Source organism: Thermobia domestica, chromosome 1 (assembly GCF_964235325.1).
Source record: "Thermobia domestica chromosome 1, izTheDome1.hap1.1, whole genome shotgun sequence".
Lineage (NCBI taxonomy): Eukaryota > Metazoa > Arthropoda > Insecta > Zygentoma > Lepismatidae > Thermobia > Thermobia domestica.
Window position 1 is genome coordinate 119,674,754 of NC_137454.1, and position 17,735 is coordinate 119,692,488.

The following is a 17,735-nucleotide window of genomic DNA, read 5'->3' on the forward strand; positions in this document are numbered from 1 at the left end:
AAGTGGTCGTGTATAATTGACTCAACACTTCCGACACTGATATTCACCTTGGCAGCAATATTCCGCACTGTTACTCGCCGGTTCTCAAGAATCATTTGCTCAACATGTGCGATATTCACTGGTGTGACTGCAGTTGGGCGAATGTGTTCATGCACTTCTTTTGTCACCAGCTCCTGTCCTTCGCGAAACTGTTCACACCATGCGTGCACTCTCGTCCATGGCATCGTTTGTTCACCATACTGTGTTTGCAATCTTCTGAAAATCTCAGCTGGTTTAACTTTCTCCTTCACAAGAAATTTGATTACACACCGCTGCTCCACAGACACACTGCTTGCCGCCATGTTCGCTGCAACTGCTGCGCATGCGCCAAATACGTCATGCCGGGCGCTAGTTACTCGAGAAGGAATATATTACGTCACCTGCAAGTTTAATCATGATCCGGCTATTCATCGATTATTTACGTACAAAAATCCCGGTCAATCTTGAGCGACCCTTGTAGTTAGCGTTTTTTAAGCCCTTAGGCTATATGAAACGCGGATCTATAACTTAATATGGAATCTGAACCCGAATAAAGTTATAGCAGTCAAGAAGGTGGTACTTTTGGTGTTGGCTGTAATACTTCTACGGAAACTATTCATGGCTTACGTGTCTCCATTCCACAACGAATCAGAGTTGTTCTGGAGGCTAACTGTAGTCTCACACGAATTAATCACGTGAGTTGTGTTTTCTTCAGGTATTTTCATAATTTTGAGAATTATATACTTATTTACCGATCTTAAGGAACAATTACCACCACAGTGATCAGGGCCGGCCTTAGGTGGTGCGGGGCCCCAGTTTTACAACTATTTCGTGCTTATATATACGAGGGAGGTTCAATAATTATTGTACCGGGCACATTTAAAATATTTGAGCTGGGATAGCTGTTGGGGGATATTGTAGCCTAATGTCTTAGATATCTATATGCTAAATTTCAGAACCATATTAATATTCTATATTAAATATTCTGCTATATTAATATTCTTTTTTGTCGTTTCAGGTGTGAGAGGTGGCATCTAGCTTGAAAAATAGAGAAAACCGAACAACGAGATGTCATCAAGTAACTAACTAACTAACTCTATGGCCTATGGAACCCGGAGGTTAAATGCCGCGTTCACAAAAGCTCTCTACTGACTTCTATCCTTAGCTAATTGGATCCAGTTTCTACTTTGTATTCCTATCTCTGCGAGATCCATCTTAATATTGTCCTCCCATCTGCGCCTAGGTCTTACTAATGGTTGCTTTTCGATTGAACTTCCAGTTATAACTTCGAAAGCGTTCCTATTTTCTTCCATTCTGGCTACATGACCTACCTATCTGAGCCTCCTAGATTTGACGACCCTAACAATGTTGGGTAAACCGTATAAATTATGTAGTTCCTCGTTATGAAGTTTCCGCCATTCCCCATTCCCGTTCCTCTTGGGTCCGAATATTCTTCTCAGGATCTTATTCTCAAATACTTTCAGTCTATGTTCTTCCCTCAGAGTGAGCGACCATGTTTCGCAACCATACAGAACAACCGGCATGATTATCGTTTTATATATTTTAAGCTTCAAATTCTTCGACAGAATTCGCGACGTCAAGAGATTTTGAACTGAATAGTAACACGAATTCCCTGCTTTTGTCGACATTTAATTTCTTCGTGAATATGATTTTCGTCTGTTAATATCGATTCTAAATATTTGAAAGTATCCACTGTATCAGAAGTATTATTCAATATTTTAACGCATCCACAATTTGCCGTATTACGGTCCCGACGCACTTCCATGTATTTAGTTTTCTCTGCATTTACTTCTAAGCCCATGTCCCTGCAAGCGTTTAATAAGATCTCTGCGTTTCTTTCTATTGTTCTCCTATCATCCCCTATTAAATTTGCCGTCAGCATATGCCATAACCTGGTGAATACCATTCAACTCTAGGCCCTGGTTGCTATCTTTGATTTTCCTTATGGCGTTAAGGAAATAGGGGTTAAGCCCAAAGGAGATTCATGAGGACATGATCAGTGTTTTGGGTGATGGGGCTCCTTCCTCCGGTGGTAAAGAATTGGTACCGCGACTTTCGTTGCGGCATTGAAAGCTGTCAACAGGCCCCTGGTGCTGGTCCTCTAACAACAGCATGCACCCCAGAAAACATTGATGCTGTGCATGATACGATTATAGCAGACAGACGAATCAAGGTGCAACAGTTAGCAGACATCATGCACATCTCTGTAGGCTCAGTGAAAACCATTGTGCATGAACACTTGGGATTCAGAAAGGTGTCAGCGAGATGGGTACACAAAATGTTATCTGGTGAACATCGGAAAGACAGAGTTCGATGTTCAAGGGCTGGTTTGGAGATTATGGGGGCAAATCTGAGACAGTTCTGTGATAGATTTGTGACAGTGGATGAGATGTGGCTCCACCACTATGATCCCGAGTCCAAACGACAGGCATGGAGTGGCGGCAAAGCAGTTCGACTACCCCACGCAAGTTCAAGGTACAAGCATCAGCACGCAAGGATATGGCCACAATTTTTGGGGATGCGAAGGGTGTGCTCCTTATTGACTACTTGGAGGTTGGACACACTATCATGGGGGCCTATTATGCAGCCCTAATCCCTAAGTTACTCGAAGCAATCAAGGAAAAACGGCGCGGGTTGTTGCAGCCAACAGTGCTGCTCCATTAAGATAATGCTCCTGCCCACAAAAGCCATCTTACTGGTACCGCAATCCATGCTACTGGTTTTGATGTGTTGTAACATCCTTCCTACTCACCCGACCTCGCCCCTAGTGACTTTCATTTGTTCCCAAATTATGTAAATCAAAATTATTTCTTCCATTGAAATTAATCTAAATACAATTAATCTATTCTAGCCACAAAAACATGGTACTATATGCATTATTTTTTGAAGTGTTTTTCTGTGATGAAGAATATAGAATAAAAATAACACTATCCTTTTTAAAGGGTAATACTGAACTATACAAAGCAGTATGAGAGTCAAAAAACACAAGTAGTGCAAAAAAATAAAGTAACAGCTTTTGAACACAGAACTGACGAATAATGTTTACACCAAACGTGCAAATGCATTGTTAAGCGCGTGGAATTGTTGGTACAGGCATGTGTGTACAGCAGAGCAGAGGGAAACATTACTCACGAAACTTGTTCTTAATTCGAAGCTTTCTCAAATCGTTCGTTCACTTAGTATTGAAAGATTGTTAAAAGTGCGTTGAAAAAATTAATACGTATACAGCATAAGTTAGGAAAATACATGTTTGAAAAAGTAGTCATTACGCTCCTTTGAAAATTGTTACGTAAGACCAAGAGACAATATTCATAGATGGATATTTCCATATTTTTGTTTTGCATTTCTGTATTTGTATATGTGTTTGTGTGTTTCACACAGTGTGAACTTCCTTGTAAATTTAATATGTAAATTGTACTTGCACGTGTGAATTTGCGAAGATTAAAAAAAAAAAAAAAAAAAAGAATGAAGAAATGTATTTACACGTTTCATCTCTCTAAGATCATAAACAAAAACAAACCTAGGGGCAATGAACTACTTTCAGAGGACAACTTTATTTATCGTTAATGGGAACACGGAAGACTTAGGTATATGTTTTGCTATTTTTTTTTTTTTTTTTAGATCTAGATATATCAAGATAAGTGTATTGTATACTGTAGTAGAAAGCAAACTGCAATATTGATTGTCCACAAACAGTAATAACATTTCGGTGCAACAGTTAGTTTATGTGCATACAAGGAAGAATACTATTTCTTTTAGACTGGGTTTAGAGATTTGGCTTTTTTATCTGGACTTTTCTATCTACAAAGAATTGAATTTAGTATTCGTCTTATGTTAAATTTCCATCAGTGGTATGGAAGACCTGCTCTAATCTTCGGTTTCTCCATTCTCTTAACCAGTATTTCTTCCAGACATGACTTTTTTGGGGGGGCACTGACCCCCGGAGCTCTGAAAGTGCCCCCTGGAGGAGACCAAAATAATACGTCTATAATATAATAATTAATAGAATAGTACCAGCAGTGTCCCCCCCGGAATACTAAGTCTGCCCCCCGGAACATTTTTTCTGGAAGTACGACTGCTCTTAACACTAGAGACATTATGCTTTCCTTCTCAATTCTTCAATTAATACCGATTCCATGTAGTGTCTATTTTGTGCGTCAAGAAACAAAAAAATATCCTTGAATTGCGAAGAATATTCTTATATACCACTTATCTTGTTAAGTATTTTTATTATTTTCCACTACTTCATATTATTCTAATCAGAAGTTTTCCTTAAAATTACCTTTATGCTTTATATCAGTGATTAATTTTTTTAAGGAGAGAGTCAAAGAAAAAAGAAAGAAACTTTAAACAGGCCAATACACATAATTTACTACAAACATCACTGACACATTTTACAAAACACTTCTAATATTAAGCTCTATTAATGATTTAAGTTTCTCATAATCTTCTCTGAACTAGGATGCATTGATTCTAAGAACTGATACTTTCTGTCAGTCTGTTTTTAATACAATTCTTTCAAAGTAACTTTATTCTTTTTTCCCCGTTCATCAGATTAGGAATCTTATCACAGATTAAACACTTTAGGGTATCTGGCACGCGGACTATAGTTTGCCCATAACTGCTCCATAATATAAAGTTGATCTAATAACTGTTATTTTTTTTATCACAATTGAAAACAAGATGCTGTAAAATGCGTTCTGATAAAATAGATTAACGAAATTTAAAATATCTCTAGTGACGATTTTCTTTCTTATTTTCTTCCATATCTATTTGCAGTTTAAAGTTCCAATTTATTCTCATTCTATATGAGAGCTCCTCCGTGGCTAAGCGGTTAGCGTACGCGCCTTTAGCATGGGAGACCCGGGTTCGATTCCCGGCGGGAGTTCATGTGGTTCGGATTCCACGTTAATCAGTAGGTCCACGTCTCATATAGCCTCGCTGCTGAAAGGGACGCTAAACTAAAATCAACTCATTCTATATGAAATATAGACCTTGAAAAATAAGATCCAAGCACTTATACGTAGTCAGACAAGTCATAAAATCTGGTTTCCAGATCCAAATATGAGGATGCTCTTAAGGAACCAAATGCGAGGATTCAGGTCTAAATGTATGGTGGATTACATTGACGCGTTTATTTGTTTTACAAGGATCTATTTCAATGCGTTCAAGTACTATTAGATATTCCAAAAAGATAAAGGCTTGAACAACACATGTTGCATTGAAAAAAATATAAAAGGTAAATGCGTACAAGGAAAAACGTTCAGTCACCGTAATCGGCTCATTTTGACGACCTCCTTTATGATATTAACTACGCAGACAACAAGACGAAGTCTTGCTGTTATGTTTTGCATGTAACAGCAGTGCATTAGAAGTAACTTAAGACTGGGCATGTGGAGAGACTGCAGCTGCATCCGCACATTAAATTTCCTTGCACGTCTCTTTATTGGAACTATGCCAGTTTATATTCGCGGGGATCACCCTAGAGGAAAATAACTAAATAACTATTTCTAACTTCCAGACGATAAAAACAGTATCTAAAATCCCATGGAGATAATATGATACACAATAGTTTCCTCTTTCCCAAGGATTCTTAACCAATATGCACAAGATTCATGAAGGTTATGGTTAGATTTCCGATGGTAACAAAAATATAAATTGGATAGATTTTAATAAGGCAATTCTAGAATTCGAATCCTCTTTAGAATTGTACTATTATGTCTGACAAGGTCGCCTAAATCTTATCTTATTCTGAAAGAAGGTGGCAACAACGAAAAAGAAGTGCATATACTACCCAGGTATTTTACTTATTCCATTACATGCTCTTTCTGTAGTGAATCGATCTTAAAGAACTTGGACGAACATCTATACCTTAGTACTCCCCGCTGGTCTAGTGCCTTTGGTGCATATGGTCCTGCGTTCGATTCCGGTGGGAGGGTAGAAAAAATAATTTTCACAATCATTCACTTTCATTAATCATCCTTCCCTTTTAGACTAACGGGCAGAACTGTGGGATGTTAAATAAAAAAGTTTTCCGTTTCACCTCAATAAGTGACATGATTGTTGATCAGTATCAACTTTTAGGTTTATAAATTAATTAATTTTTTTCTATATTCTTAAAAACTATGCATGAGCTTTTACACTCACACATAGCACATTAGCATATTGTTCAACGAATAAGGTATATCGATTTGAATATTTCATTATATATATATATATATATATATATATCGTTGAAAATGAAAGATGTGCACAAACTCCGGGAGGCGATTCGTAACATCAAAAGAAGACAAACCGTCCTCTTTCATATTGTTGGATTCCCCGTGGTGTACGAGTGACAGGGGTGCCAACCTGGAATCGAAACTCGAATCGTGACAATTGGAACGAAATACAAAGACGTGCACATGCTTCGGGAGGTGATTCGTCACATGAAAAGAGGACAAAAATTCCTCTTGCATGGTGCATTGATGTGCCCATCTTTCTATTCCGTTCCAACTGTCACGATTCTATTTTCGATTTCAAGTTGGCACCTCTGACACTCGTACACGAAGTGGAATTCGACAACATGCAAGAGGACTGTTTGTCTTCTTTTCATGTCACGAATCACCTCCCGGAGCTTGTGCACATCTTTCAAGTTCACCCTATATGTATATCTATATATATAATCTGTCGACACATTTTTTCTCATCAAACGGTAATAATATTGTAGAAATCTTTTTAAAAAACGCAGGAACGAAAAAAGTGCATAAACAATATTATTGTAAATCTTTCTCTAAGATCTTGGTCGAACAACATCTAACGTTATATTTTATCGAAATCAAAGATTTGCTGTATCAGACTTGTTAGCATACTTGAATAACAATAACATACAGTAGAATTAAAGGAGCAAAGCGTTTTTGCTACGTACCTGAACATAATCATAATAGCTATAACACTGTATCTTGGCATTCGATATTGCAATTATACATTAAACACATAGTAAAAGAATGAAAAAAGGCATCTAGAAATAGTGTAACCAGATAATTATGTTAACACAATATTACCTGTACTATAATATATTTTTAAATCGCTTACCGTAGTTATCTTCTTTTTTTTTTTTTTTTTAATATATAACATTGCAGAAACAGTTTTGAGTTATGAGTGGAAAAAACATGAGATATTATTCCTAGCATTATGGTACTATTGTATTAACATCAACCACAATTCTTTTCACAGACGAAAACCAAAACACTTGTTAATGTATTCACTAAAATAAAGTAGATTGTTTGATTAAACATAGAAACATTTCTAGTAGAAAATGCCATTACTTCTGACAGTAGAAATCTGGAACAACTACCGTATTTCACGGACAAGAGTAATAGAACTGGTCCAGCACACAACGAAAGCAAAACACACACACACGTTGAGAAATTAACGCAATTTCTAAAGGGGGAATGAAGAATAGTCACATGTTTGTACAGTTAACATGTAGTAATGTAATTGGATAAAACTCATATGATGGTCGAAGTCGTTTGATGTTTGATTCATAAGGCGTTAAAAATGTGGAGCCGTTGATCATTATTGGCCTCGTTACATTCATTTTACCGTTCATCGCAAACAAACAATGAAACACCATTATTAAATCTTCGTATGCTTACGTATTTGCGAGCAAATGCGAGAAGACACATTCACCTTTTCTCGCTCGTAATATCCTTCCACTCTTCGCCGCCGCGGAACTTAAAATTAGTTACTATAGCAACGATTCGTTATATCATGGTTTATGGAAAGGAAAGCGAGAAAAATGAAAAAAAAAAATCTTTATTATTTTTTGTAGCATCCATAAAATTTCCAATGTGAGAATCTTCTTGGCAAACCTACCTGGTATACATATTAATCTTCTTCCCCTTCTTGGCAGATCGTCTTGATTTCTTTCAACAGTTACCGGAGAGCTTCTGATAGTCGCGCATGCGTGTTGTGTGCAGTGCGAGTGATTGGTCACATCTCACAAGGAAAAGAGTGGATATTGAACTACTATAAAGCATCTCACATGTCAAAACAGTGACAATCTACTTCCAGTTCAGCATGTATTCGTCGTGGTATTTGGTACTCGTCTTTCTATCAATCAGCACCGCACATCACTTTCAAACATGTAAGTTTTGGGCATTTATATTAATCATTCAACAATATCATATAAATATTTACAAATTTTAACTAGTGCTTTACAACAATTTCGTGAAAGAATGCAACTGCGATTAACAAAACACATAGTGAATAATATATTTTTTAAAACAAAAAGGGAGGTAGACCTATATCTTCCTAATGCCTACGAATACCAGCGATGAAATTATGTGGAGATGTAATGTTCTTTTTCAATATTACACTTGTATTCGAGAAATCACCTTCACTTAGTGTCTTCAAATACGTAGGCTCCGCGTAGAGTAGTTGCTAACGTTCTTGCTTTTAGTGCGAGCGGTTCGATTTCCAGTGGTGACACTCGGTCAGATAGGTGTAAAACTATTTTCAGGCCAGACATCCTGATTGAGGTTTTATCTGGGTTCTCCTCATTCCGACCGGTCAAATGATGGTATGGTACCTAACTTAAAAGTTCCAGGCTGTCCTCCCTTTCTCACTTCCTCGAGTAGTGTGATCGCCAAGGGATGTTATCCCTCACACGTGAGATACTGGAAGCCCAGAAATGTAATTCTTAATCCTAATTCCAGTCAAATATGAAGAAAAATCATTATTTACACTAAAGCATTTATAGCAAGAAAATTTTACTAAAATCACACACAAATAAATAGCATCACTAAAATCATGAGATATATAAATGAAATTCTAGCTTCGCATTACATTATGATTAGTGGACATTTTCATTTGCAGAATGCAAATTAAATGATTTGTGTTTTAGCACGGAAATGTAAATTTTTTGATTAAACGATTTAATGACGCTAAACAAACTTGCAAAAATGTTAACTTATGCTAATTATTCTATTTGGTACATTATAAACTATTCTCGCTTCAGATCATACACATCAAATTTATCACTCTGCCCCTCCGAAGAAAGCTCTATACCGTATTAAAAATATTAATCTGTTAAATACAAATTTCCATTTCCTGAAAAAATCGTGAAATGAAATTGTGTATATACATCCAAATTTGAAAAAAAAACATGTATTATGAACTCATTATGAAGAACCAAGTGAGCTTTCGGTGGACAAACTCCGTGAGCGTGGGTTTTCTCGGGATTCCCCCGTTTCCTCCCACTTTCTTCATTCCACCATTTTCATTCATTTCTCATCATCATCGTCTTCTTTAGCCTAGCCGGCATAAACGTTGGACGTAAAACTTGATTTCATTTCATTAGGAAGAATATACAGTACATAAGTTGTTGTTTGTCAATATTCCAATTTTCACAGAAACTTTTAAAGCCTGAAAAACCAGAAACAGTAAACTATGAAATACAAATGCGTACTATTTACTTGGACCATTACAAACACAAATTTTATCTTTGGCTAATTGGTTGATACTTTCGCCGTTGGTGTAGAAATCCCGACTTCTTCCCGGTGGAAGCTCATGTGGTTTAGATCCAATCTTAAGCTGTAGATGCACGTTTCATGTCAAGGTATGAAAAGTGACCTTTAACTCCGAAATGAACAAACATTGTAATACACCATTGTATAACGAAGCAAAACATTCTCAGCGAATATGTTATAAATAGCCCTTGTTATGGCCACCCACGACATTATTTTGCGTGAATCATATATAACATACCATTACGTTATTAAAGAGTTATATTTGAATGCTCTAAAACAACTTCGAAACAAAACCCTTGTGAGATAAAAGTAGTATTTAGTATTTTTAATGTGGAAATAAAACCGCAAACAAGCTATTGTAAAGTATGTGAGGAGCAATATTTAGATAAGCTATTTAATGTTTAATGAGTACTTCACACACAAAGAAAGAGAGAATCAATCATGTTCTCTTTGTGGGTTTTACTCTTTTATGTTTATCTAAGATTCAACCTGTACACGATTTCTTTTACATACAGATTTTTTAAAAAGGAATTATATCCAGAACATTCAGGATATCTTAAGAAATGGTCCCAAGCAGCGATCTCGTTTAAAAATGGAAGTCCGGAAACTTCTCAAAGAAAAGGTGTAATTAAAAGCAGGGTTTCAGCTAAACTTTCATTTTACTTTCAGCAAAATACAAAATACAATATATATATATATATATATATTTGTATAATTTGCTACCTTGCTATCATTTTTTTCGAGAAAAAAGTCTTTCAATTAAAAAGCTTGCGTTTTCAATGCATGAATGTAAATTTCTTCATAAAAGGATTAACAGGAACACTTTTTCTCAATAGAATTGATAAAGATTTCGAGTCTTCATCTTAAACTTTGAGAAGTGATATATCAGCATACACGATGAAAAGGATTAAATTCCAAATCATCGCAACAAATTAAAAAAAAATGTAACTAACAACGGTAGAAGCTACACCAGAAAAATTAGGTTAACAAACATTTAGAATTAAAATTATTTATCTAATGTTATAAACATTAGTGAACATCTATTGAAGCTTAAAATATATAAAACGATAATCACGCCTGTTGTTCTGTATGGTTGCGAAACATAATCGCTTATTTTGAGGGAAGAACGTAGACTGAAAGTATTTGAGAATAAGATCCTGAGACGAAAATTCGGACCGAACAGGAACGGGAATGGAGAACGGCGGAAATTTCATAACGAAGAACTGCATAATTTATACCGTTTACCAAACATTGTTAGGGGCATCAAATTTAGGAGGCTCAGGTAGGTAGGTCATGTAGCCAGAATGGAAAAAAATAGGAACGTTTTCGAAGTTTTAACTGGAAGTCCAATCGGAAAGCGACCAGTAGTAAGACCTAGGCGCAGATGGATGGACAATATTAAGATGGATCTCGGAGAAATATGAATACAAAGTAGAAACTAGATCCAGTTGGCTAAGGATAGAAGTCAGTGGTTGTGAATGCGGCATTGAACCTACAAGTTCCATAGAGTTAGTTAGTGAATATCTAATTAACGCATATTGTAATAAAATTGCTAACTGTAACTAACAGGCTAACTGTAATAAACTAGCTTTCCGGGTTCGTTATAGTGTCCCCGGAATTCAGGTCTCTTGTAGGCAAGAAAGTGTGATGGGAAATGTCTATGCTGTGAGATTGATCTTGCATGGTGGTTTGGGGATACACCATTGTAGTGAATTCAAACTAGGGGTGACCATTTCCGGAAAAAGAGTTTTCCCGCTTCCTTTTCCGTCTTCCGCTTTTCCGAAAAATTTCCCGTCTTCCGTTTTTCCGGAAAATTTTCCGTCTTCCGTTTTCAATTTTCCGGTTTCCGGAAAAAATATTTTCCGTTTTCCGTTTTTCCGGAAAATGTGGCCATCCCTAATTCAAACCCCGGTCATGTTTCCCAGATCACGTTAATAGTAAGTCCCATCCTTCACAATTTCCTCAAGGATTCAAAGCACAAAAACTCCAATTAAAATAGTGTGATAGAGAATTAGAAAACATTTAAAGGTGGAATGAAACCGAAATTAAACTTACATTATTATTATCAGGAAAAAGAAAAGAGTTGTTCTTTAATGCGTGGTCAAAAGATCTTAAATCACGTTTTGGCCGTTTGCAAAAATAAACTGAAATTTCTTGTTTAACGTCCCACGATTATGCAGCGAGGCTAAGGGAGACGGCAATTATGATAAGAATGAAATGATGAGATTAAGAAAGTGGGAGAAAACGGGAGGACCCTGAGAAAACCCCCACACACGGAGTTTGTCCACCATAAAGCTCTCTTGATAGGAGCTGGAATCGTTGGTTTTCTTTCAGCTTGTGATACATTATTAATCAAGAAAGCGCTATTTCTCATTTGGCATTATGGAAATGTGTCTGGGTGCAATGACCAATGTGCCTTAAATCATGTCTCATAACTTTTTGTCGGATTTAAAGGTTTATGACGACATATTTTGAAGCATCTTTTGGCTCATTTGAATAAGTAATTTTTTCGCTTAAGTCCTTTTGACCGTGCACCAAAGAATTTTCCTTTCTATAATAACACAGAAGTGAAATAAGAAATTTATGCATGAAAATCATCTTAAGACGATAAATATAGAACCCTACCTATATGATATCATACCAACTATTCTGATCGAAATGTACTAGTCGCATGATTTTGCATTTGTATTCTGACCTTATGTCTTACGGAATAGGAATGTCATTTGCTGCAAATTGCTATTCTGGAGGAATAATTTACTTTTCCCCATCTTCTTACTTTACTTTCACCTGGTTGGACTTCTTGAAAACAAAATAAAGAAAAATAGAACTTCCAAGTACCTCTCTCAGGGTAATGCCTACATTTCTGAAAGTAACACATCAACATTTTTGGGCTAATTTATATACTCAATTCTTGGTCTATCTCCAAGACCAAGATACATGAAACAGGACCAGAAAAAAAAGTTCTTTGTGCTAATTTTCTGGTTTGAAATACATTTAAAGCTTCATTAATTTTAAAGCTTCCTGAAACAATTAAAGAAAAACAAATACGAAATACATGAAACATTTTATCTTAATCAAGAATGTTCACCTTTACAATTTTTCTGTTTACAAACGATAAATACAAGATACAAACCATAAAAACAAAAAAAGAACACTCTAAACAAAGCTAAGAAACAACTAAATATGCCATTTATAATACTCTCACCAGCTTGGAACAACTATGACAGGATAGAACAGGAGAGTACTGGCTTTTTGCTAGTGGTCTATTTTCGAAATGTGAGTGAGTAAGAGCACCGACAGTAAATATGCTTTGTCTGTGAGTTGAGGTCTCCCATCTCGAATCCCCCTTGGGATGTTTTATTTTCATGTACATTAAATAACATATCAAAGTGTGTATGGTCTTTTTATCGTCAAGTTTATACGGTCAGTGTCTTATTGAGAAGATGAAAGTTACCAAAAGGGAAAAATCGGGTTTTCGAGGGGATATTTATCACTGAACTTCAACTACATGTAAGACTAGAAATGAAGACCTATACTGAAATTTCTCGAAAAAATGGCTCACTTAGCGGCAATAAATTAGTACGCTTCAATAAACAAACAAACAATGTCTATTCTGTAGACTGTAAATCTGAGCTTTTCCTGGGAGGACCTTTGGGCTTCCCTAAACAAATATGACATGAAATTTCGGCCCTCTAGATCTTAAGATTTTGAAAAGTTTCTATTAATTCTAGGACCCCAGTTGGGGTTTTACCGAATAGGGCCAAGATTGGATATATTCTTCATCTTAGAGAAATATATTTTATTTAGATTATTCATGATGAGGTGGCAGAAGTTCCATAAATTATTTTCATTTCTTTTGGAAACGATGAGCCTTTTGTATTCTTCTCTAGTTAAATTGAAGGCACAATATTTGGCACAACTTAGAACCGTGAGAAATATACATTTTTCTTGGGAACTCTAATAGTGAGCATTTTGCTGAAATGGACCGAGATCACATTTAGTTTCCCTTAAGATTTTTTTTTTGGGGGGGGGGGGAGATGGTGAACCTATCTATGCCATTCATGTTCGTATCATATCATATAGATTAGGAAAGTTTTATCTTGAAGTCGTCCCTCCCCGAAAGTTTTATAGTGAAATGATGGTACGCGAGCTTAAATGGAGGGGCGATCGCCCTTCTTTTCTCCACAAGTTACGGCCCTGGCTGTAAATACACATAAGGTGGTTCAGTGTAAGAGTACTCATTTCTGGTGCAAAGTTACCTTATATTAATCCTATGCTACTTGAATTTTGTGGTTAACAACATCGTGTCTGAGGCTTTTTTAATAGATTTTCCCTTTCCCCCCCACTTTCACTAATTCGTCCGTTATCACTCACTTTCATTAATCATCTGTCTTCTTTCCCCTACAGAGGATAACCATGTGACGTAAAATTATTGATTTTATTTTTAATCATTTATGAAATAAAATTATATGCAAATTTGAAGTTACAAATGTTAATGCGAAAATACGCATTTGGAATTAAGGATGCACTATTCCACTTTTCTTCGTAAGATCATCGGAAATAACCTACAGTGAATGTTCTATTACACAACATGAAAGACATTCATGAAATTAAAAATATACGCATTTGAAACATTCGTGCTAAAAACCATCTGCAATGTTCTATCATCCATTACAAATATTTTAGATATGTATCAGCTGGATAGTTTTATTATGTCATTAGATCAGAACATTAGAAATCTAACTACTTCATCAATTCAAATTAAAAACAAATCACGTGCAAAGCCACCATATTATAGCTACCAATATAGTTTTCTTTTTTTATTTTGAAAACTTGGCTCCCAGTGCTTTGAAAGTTAATGTTCTATTGGTGCCTATACATTTCTCCTATTTTTAATTGTACACATTGAAAATTTGTCGGGATACATATTATAAATGTAGTGATTCTCCATGCTATTATACTACTGCTACAAATGTAACACTTTCTGCATCAAAAAGCTCTTGCTGACTCTAAACAAATTTGTATTCCACCGCATCTACTATTTACTGTTCATATTAGCATTTTTTTAAAAATCACACAACATTGCTATAGCTATTCTTATCTTAATGCTATAAGAATCGTATTATATAGCGTCTTTATTGTTTTACTAAATTTCCACAGGGAAAATGCTTTCGTGGTCATCACGATGGTTGGGAGCTGAAGAAAGTTATAGTGAGCAAGGGAAGACAGATAATTAGGCCACCGAAAGAGAATCATGAGCAAGAGCAGTACTCGAAAATTTTTCTTCTGACCTAGGCACCATAAGAATACAAATACAATTTGATAGATGGTCCTACATATTCTGGATTTAAATTGTCTAGACTCCAGCCTTGTATTTCCAATCGCCATGATTTTTCGAGCCTGAACAAGAGGAATATTAGCAGAAATTCATTATGTATTACATGTGTTATTACCTTGAAACTTTTTTTCTTCAACAACCTCACATAAAATAGTGTTCTTAGCGTACGAACATATTTATGATTTTTTTCTCGTTAGGTCTGATTCTTGATATATAGTGGACGATTGTCGTAACTTTGAACTTTTTCTGGGAGAGAAAGCATAATATTTGGCCCGTCTTAGAAGAATATCGAGTTGAGCCCTCTAAAAAAAAAAAAATTATGAAATATGAAATTTGGGTCCCCGAGAGTTTAAATCCCTAATAAACATTATTACTTCTAGGAAACCGAGTTACTGAAGCAGGGATTCATTCCATAGCAATCTTCGCGAAATTTGGCATCGCAACGCAATGTAAATAATGCAATAAGTAGTTACTTTTAACTGTAATGCCAACTATCACAAACTACAAAGCAAATTTTGGATTGCGTTGACGCAAACTGCTACGGAATGGGATCCAGATATTTTCAGTTCCTTTGGAAACGGTATAGTGGATTCATTTCATGTTTTACAAATTAAATCGAGGGAACAATATTTGACGTAATTCAAAGCTTTAAGAAACGTATATTATTTCTGGAGAAATGTATATGTCTGGTCCTAATAGTAAACATTTTACTGAAATTGGCCCAGATTATATTTTCGTTTATTTATTTATTTATTTGGATATGGTGAACCTATTCCATGCTTCATTTATTCATTCATGTTCGTATTGTACCATATGGAATAAGAAAGTTTCATCATGATGTGGGACCCCTTTATATTGCTTCATTCACTAGAACAGAATATTGTGTATATTACTCGTCATGACATATCACAAACGTTCGTAATGAGGAAACATGGTGGATCAGTGGTGGAGCGCTCCTCTGACGCGAGGGATCCCTGGTTTGATCCCAGACCATGCGAGTTTGTGGTGGTCGTCATAGTGTTTGTAGATTTTCCCTCGATTTTGGCGTTTCCTCCTACATGACCACTCCAACAATTCTTTTATAATAATCATTCACTTTCATTAATTATCAGTCTTTTCCAGCCTTCAGGGCATAAACGTGGGACATGAAACTAAAAATTTCATTTAATTTAAGACAGTAATTAGCCAATTGGAACTAGTTTGTTATCATATTGTACTATCATATCTGCTTAATAATTGATTTAAATGTTAACTCAAGTAACAAGAGAGAGAGCATCAACATACACTGTATTTTAAACTATAATGTGTTACAGTTTCGGATATATAACATATCCTTCATCAGACACTATCTGAAACTGTAACACATTATAGTTTAAAATACAGTGTGTGTTGACGCTTTGGTCAGTGTTTCTTTTGTTACGATATCCAATCCAAAGCCATGGATAGTGTTGTTAACTCAAGTATTCAAAACACTTCAATCGAAATGTTCACTTGGACTAGTATAAACAACTTTCAAGTATGTTTCATTGGTAAAAGAAAACGATTGCAAGTGCGAAAATGTTATAGTCCAATAATATTGTTAATGTGCAAAGTAGTTTGATAATAGCACTGGAGAATTCTCAGAAAGCTCCTGGACATGATTATAATATATAAGTTTGTGCGTCCTAGTATTGAATTCAGTAGAGACTTTAGATTATTTTTAATTGGGAAAATATTTTCTTCTGGGTAAATATCCTCGAGCTCCCAACTGAGTGCGTTCCTTATCGTATCTACGACGTACTTGTATACCACACACTGGCATTCTACTATTTAATCATTGTGCTCGTATATCGTTTACTTTTTTTCTTGTAATACTGGTTACATATTTAAATGGTTTAGTAAATTCAATGGATTGACTTTATTATTGACTAATTAATTATTCAGTAATAGAGGCGGCGTTACGTGAGCGCTGGGCCTAGTGCCAATAATGTCCCCGCGAGGCCAGAATACTGGTAAAAATCGCCGAATTCTACTAAACCCGATAAAGCAGTAAGCAACTTCCCCAGATGCTTGCATTTAATTCCTATACCTATATTTATTATTAAATATTATCTTTTATATGAACAACAATTTCTTATGAAAAAAAATCTGACGTAATTTATTTGAAAAAAGTACATCTTTTCAAAAAAACATTGCTAATTACAAATGCACTGCGGATTTCGACATGCATAATGACGTTTTAGTATGTTGGCCCTAATCACAGGAGCAAATGATGTTAGCTATACGCTAATTAAAGAGAGATATGTAACTTATTTATTTATTTTAGGAAACAAGAGGCAAATGCCTAATTACAGTTTCCCATCATTGTGTGATAATACACTTTAAATTACACATTTAATAACATAATAATACTATAACAAAATACATGTTTTATACTTTAAAATACATATTACACGATATACGACTCATTTATTTAAAATAAAATTCTGTCTATAACTAAAAACGTCTATCTCTGGGTGTCTTTGTGCCATATTATTATACAATACACATATTTTTCTGACAGACGATACATCCAATGCATTATTCCTTTGCGCTGAGAGATGGAATATGCCATTATGGACCTTCGCGGACTACGTGACTTCGTGTGTCGAAAATGCGCGACAATTTTCTTCTCTGTCGCAGGCTTGTCGCGGGGTAATGAATTCCCATTTTGTTAGAATGGATGTGGCGCGGGACCTTCGCACACTACTCGACAAGCTTGACACTGTCGCAGGAACCTGCCACCTGCGACAAAGTAAGACCTTCGCATATTACGCGTCTTAATGTGTCGAAGTCGCGCGACAGCGAGACAATTTATCTTTTCAACA

The 17,735-nt window shown here is 35.7% G+C and overlaps 1 protein-coding gene across 1 annotated transcript in view; it reads left to right on the forward strand.

Annotated features, from left to right (window-relative positions):
- Positions 1–8,012: 8,012 nt before the first annotated feature.
- LOC145688423 (transferrin-like) overlaps positions 8,013–17,735 on the forward strand; it is a 147,458-nt gene continuing 137,735 nt past the window's right edge. The window contains exon 1 of the mRNA XM_081762642.1: positions 8,013–8,167. Coding sequence (XP_081618768.1) covers positions 8,101–8,167 — 67 coding nt within the window. The 5' untranslated portion in view covers positions 8,013–8,100. The remainder of the gene's footprint in view (positions 8,168–17,735) is intronic.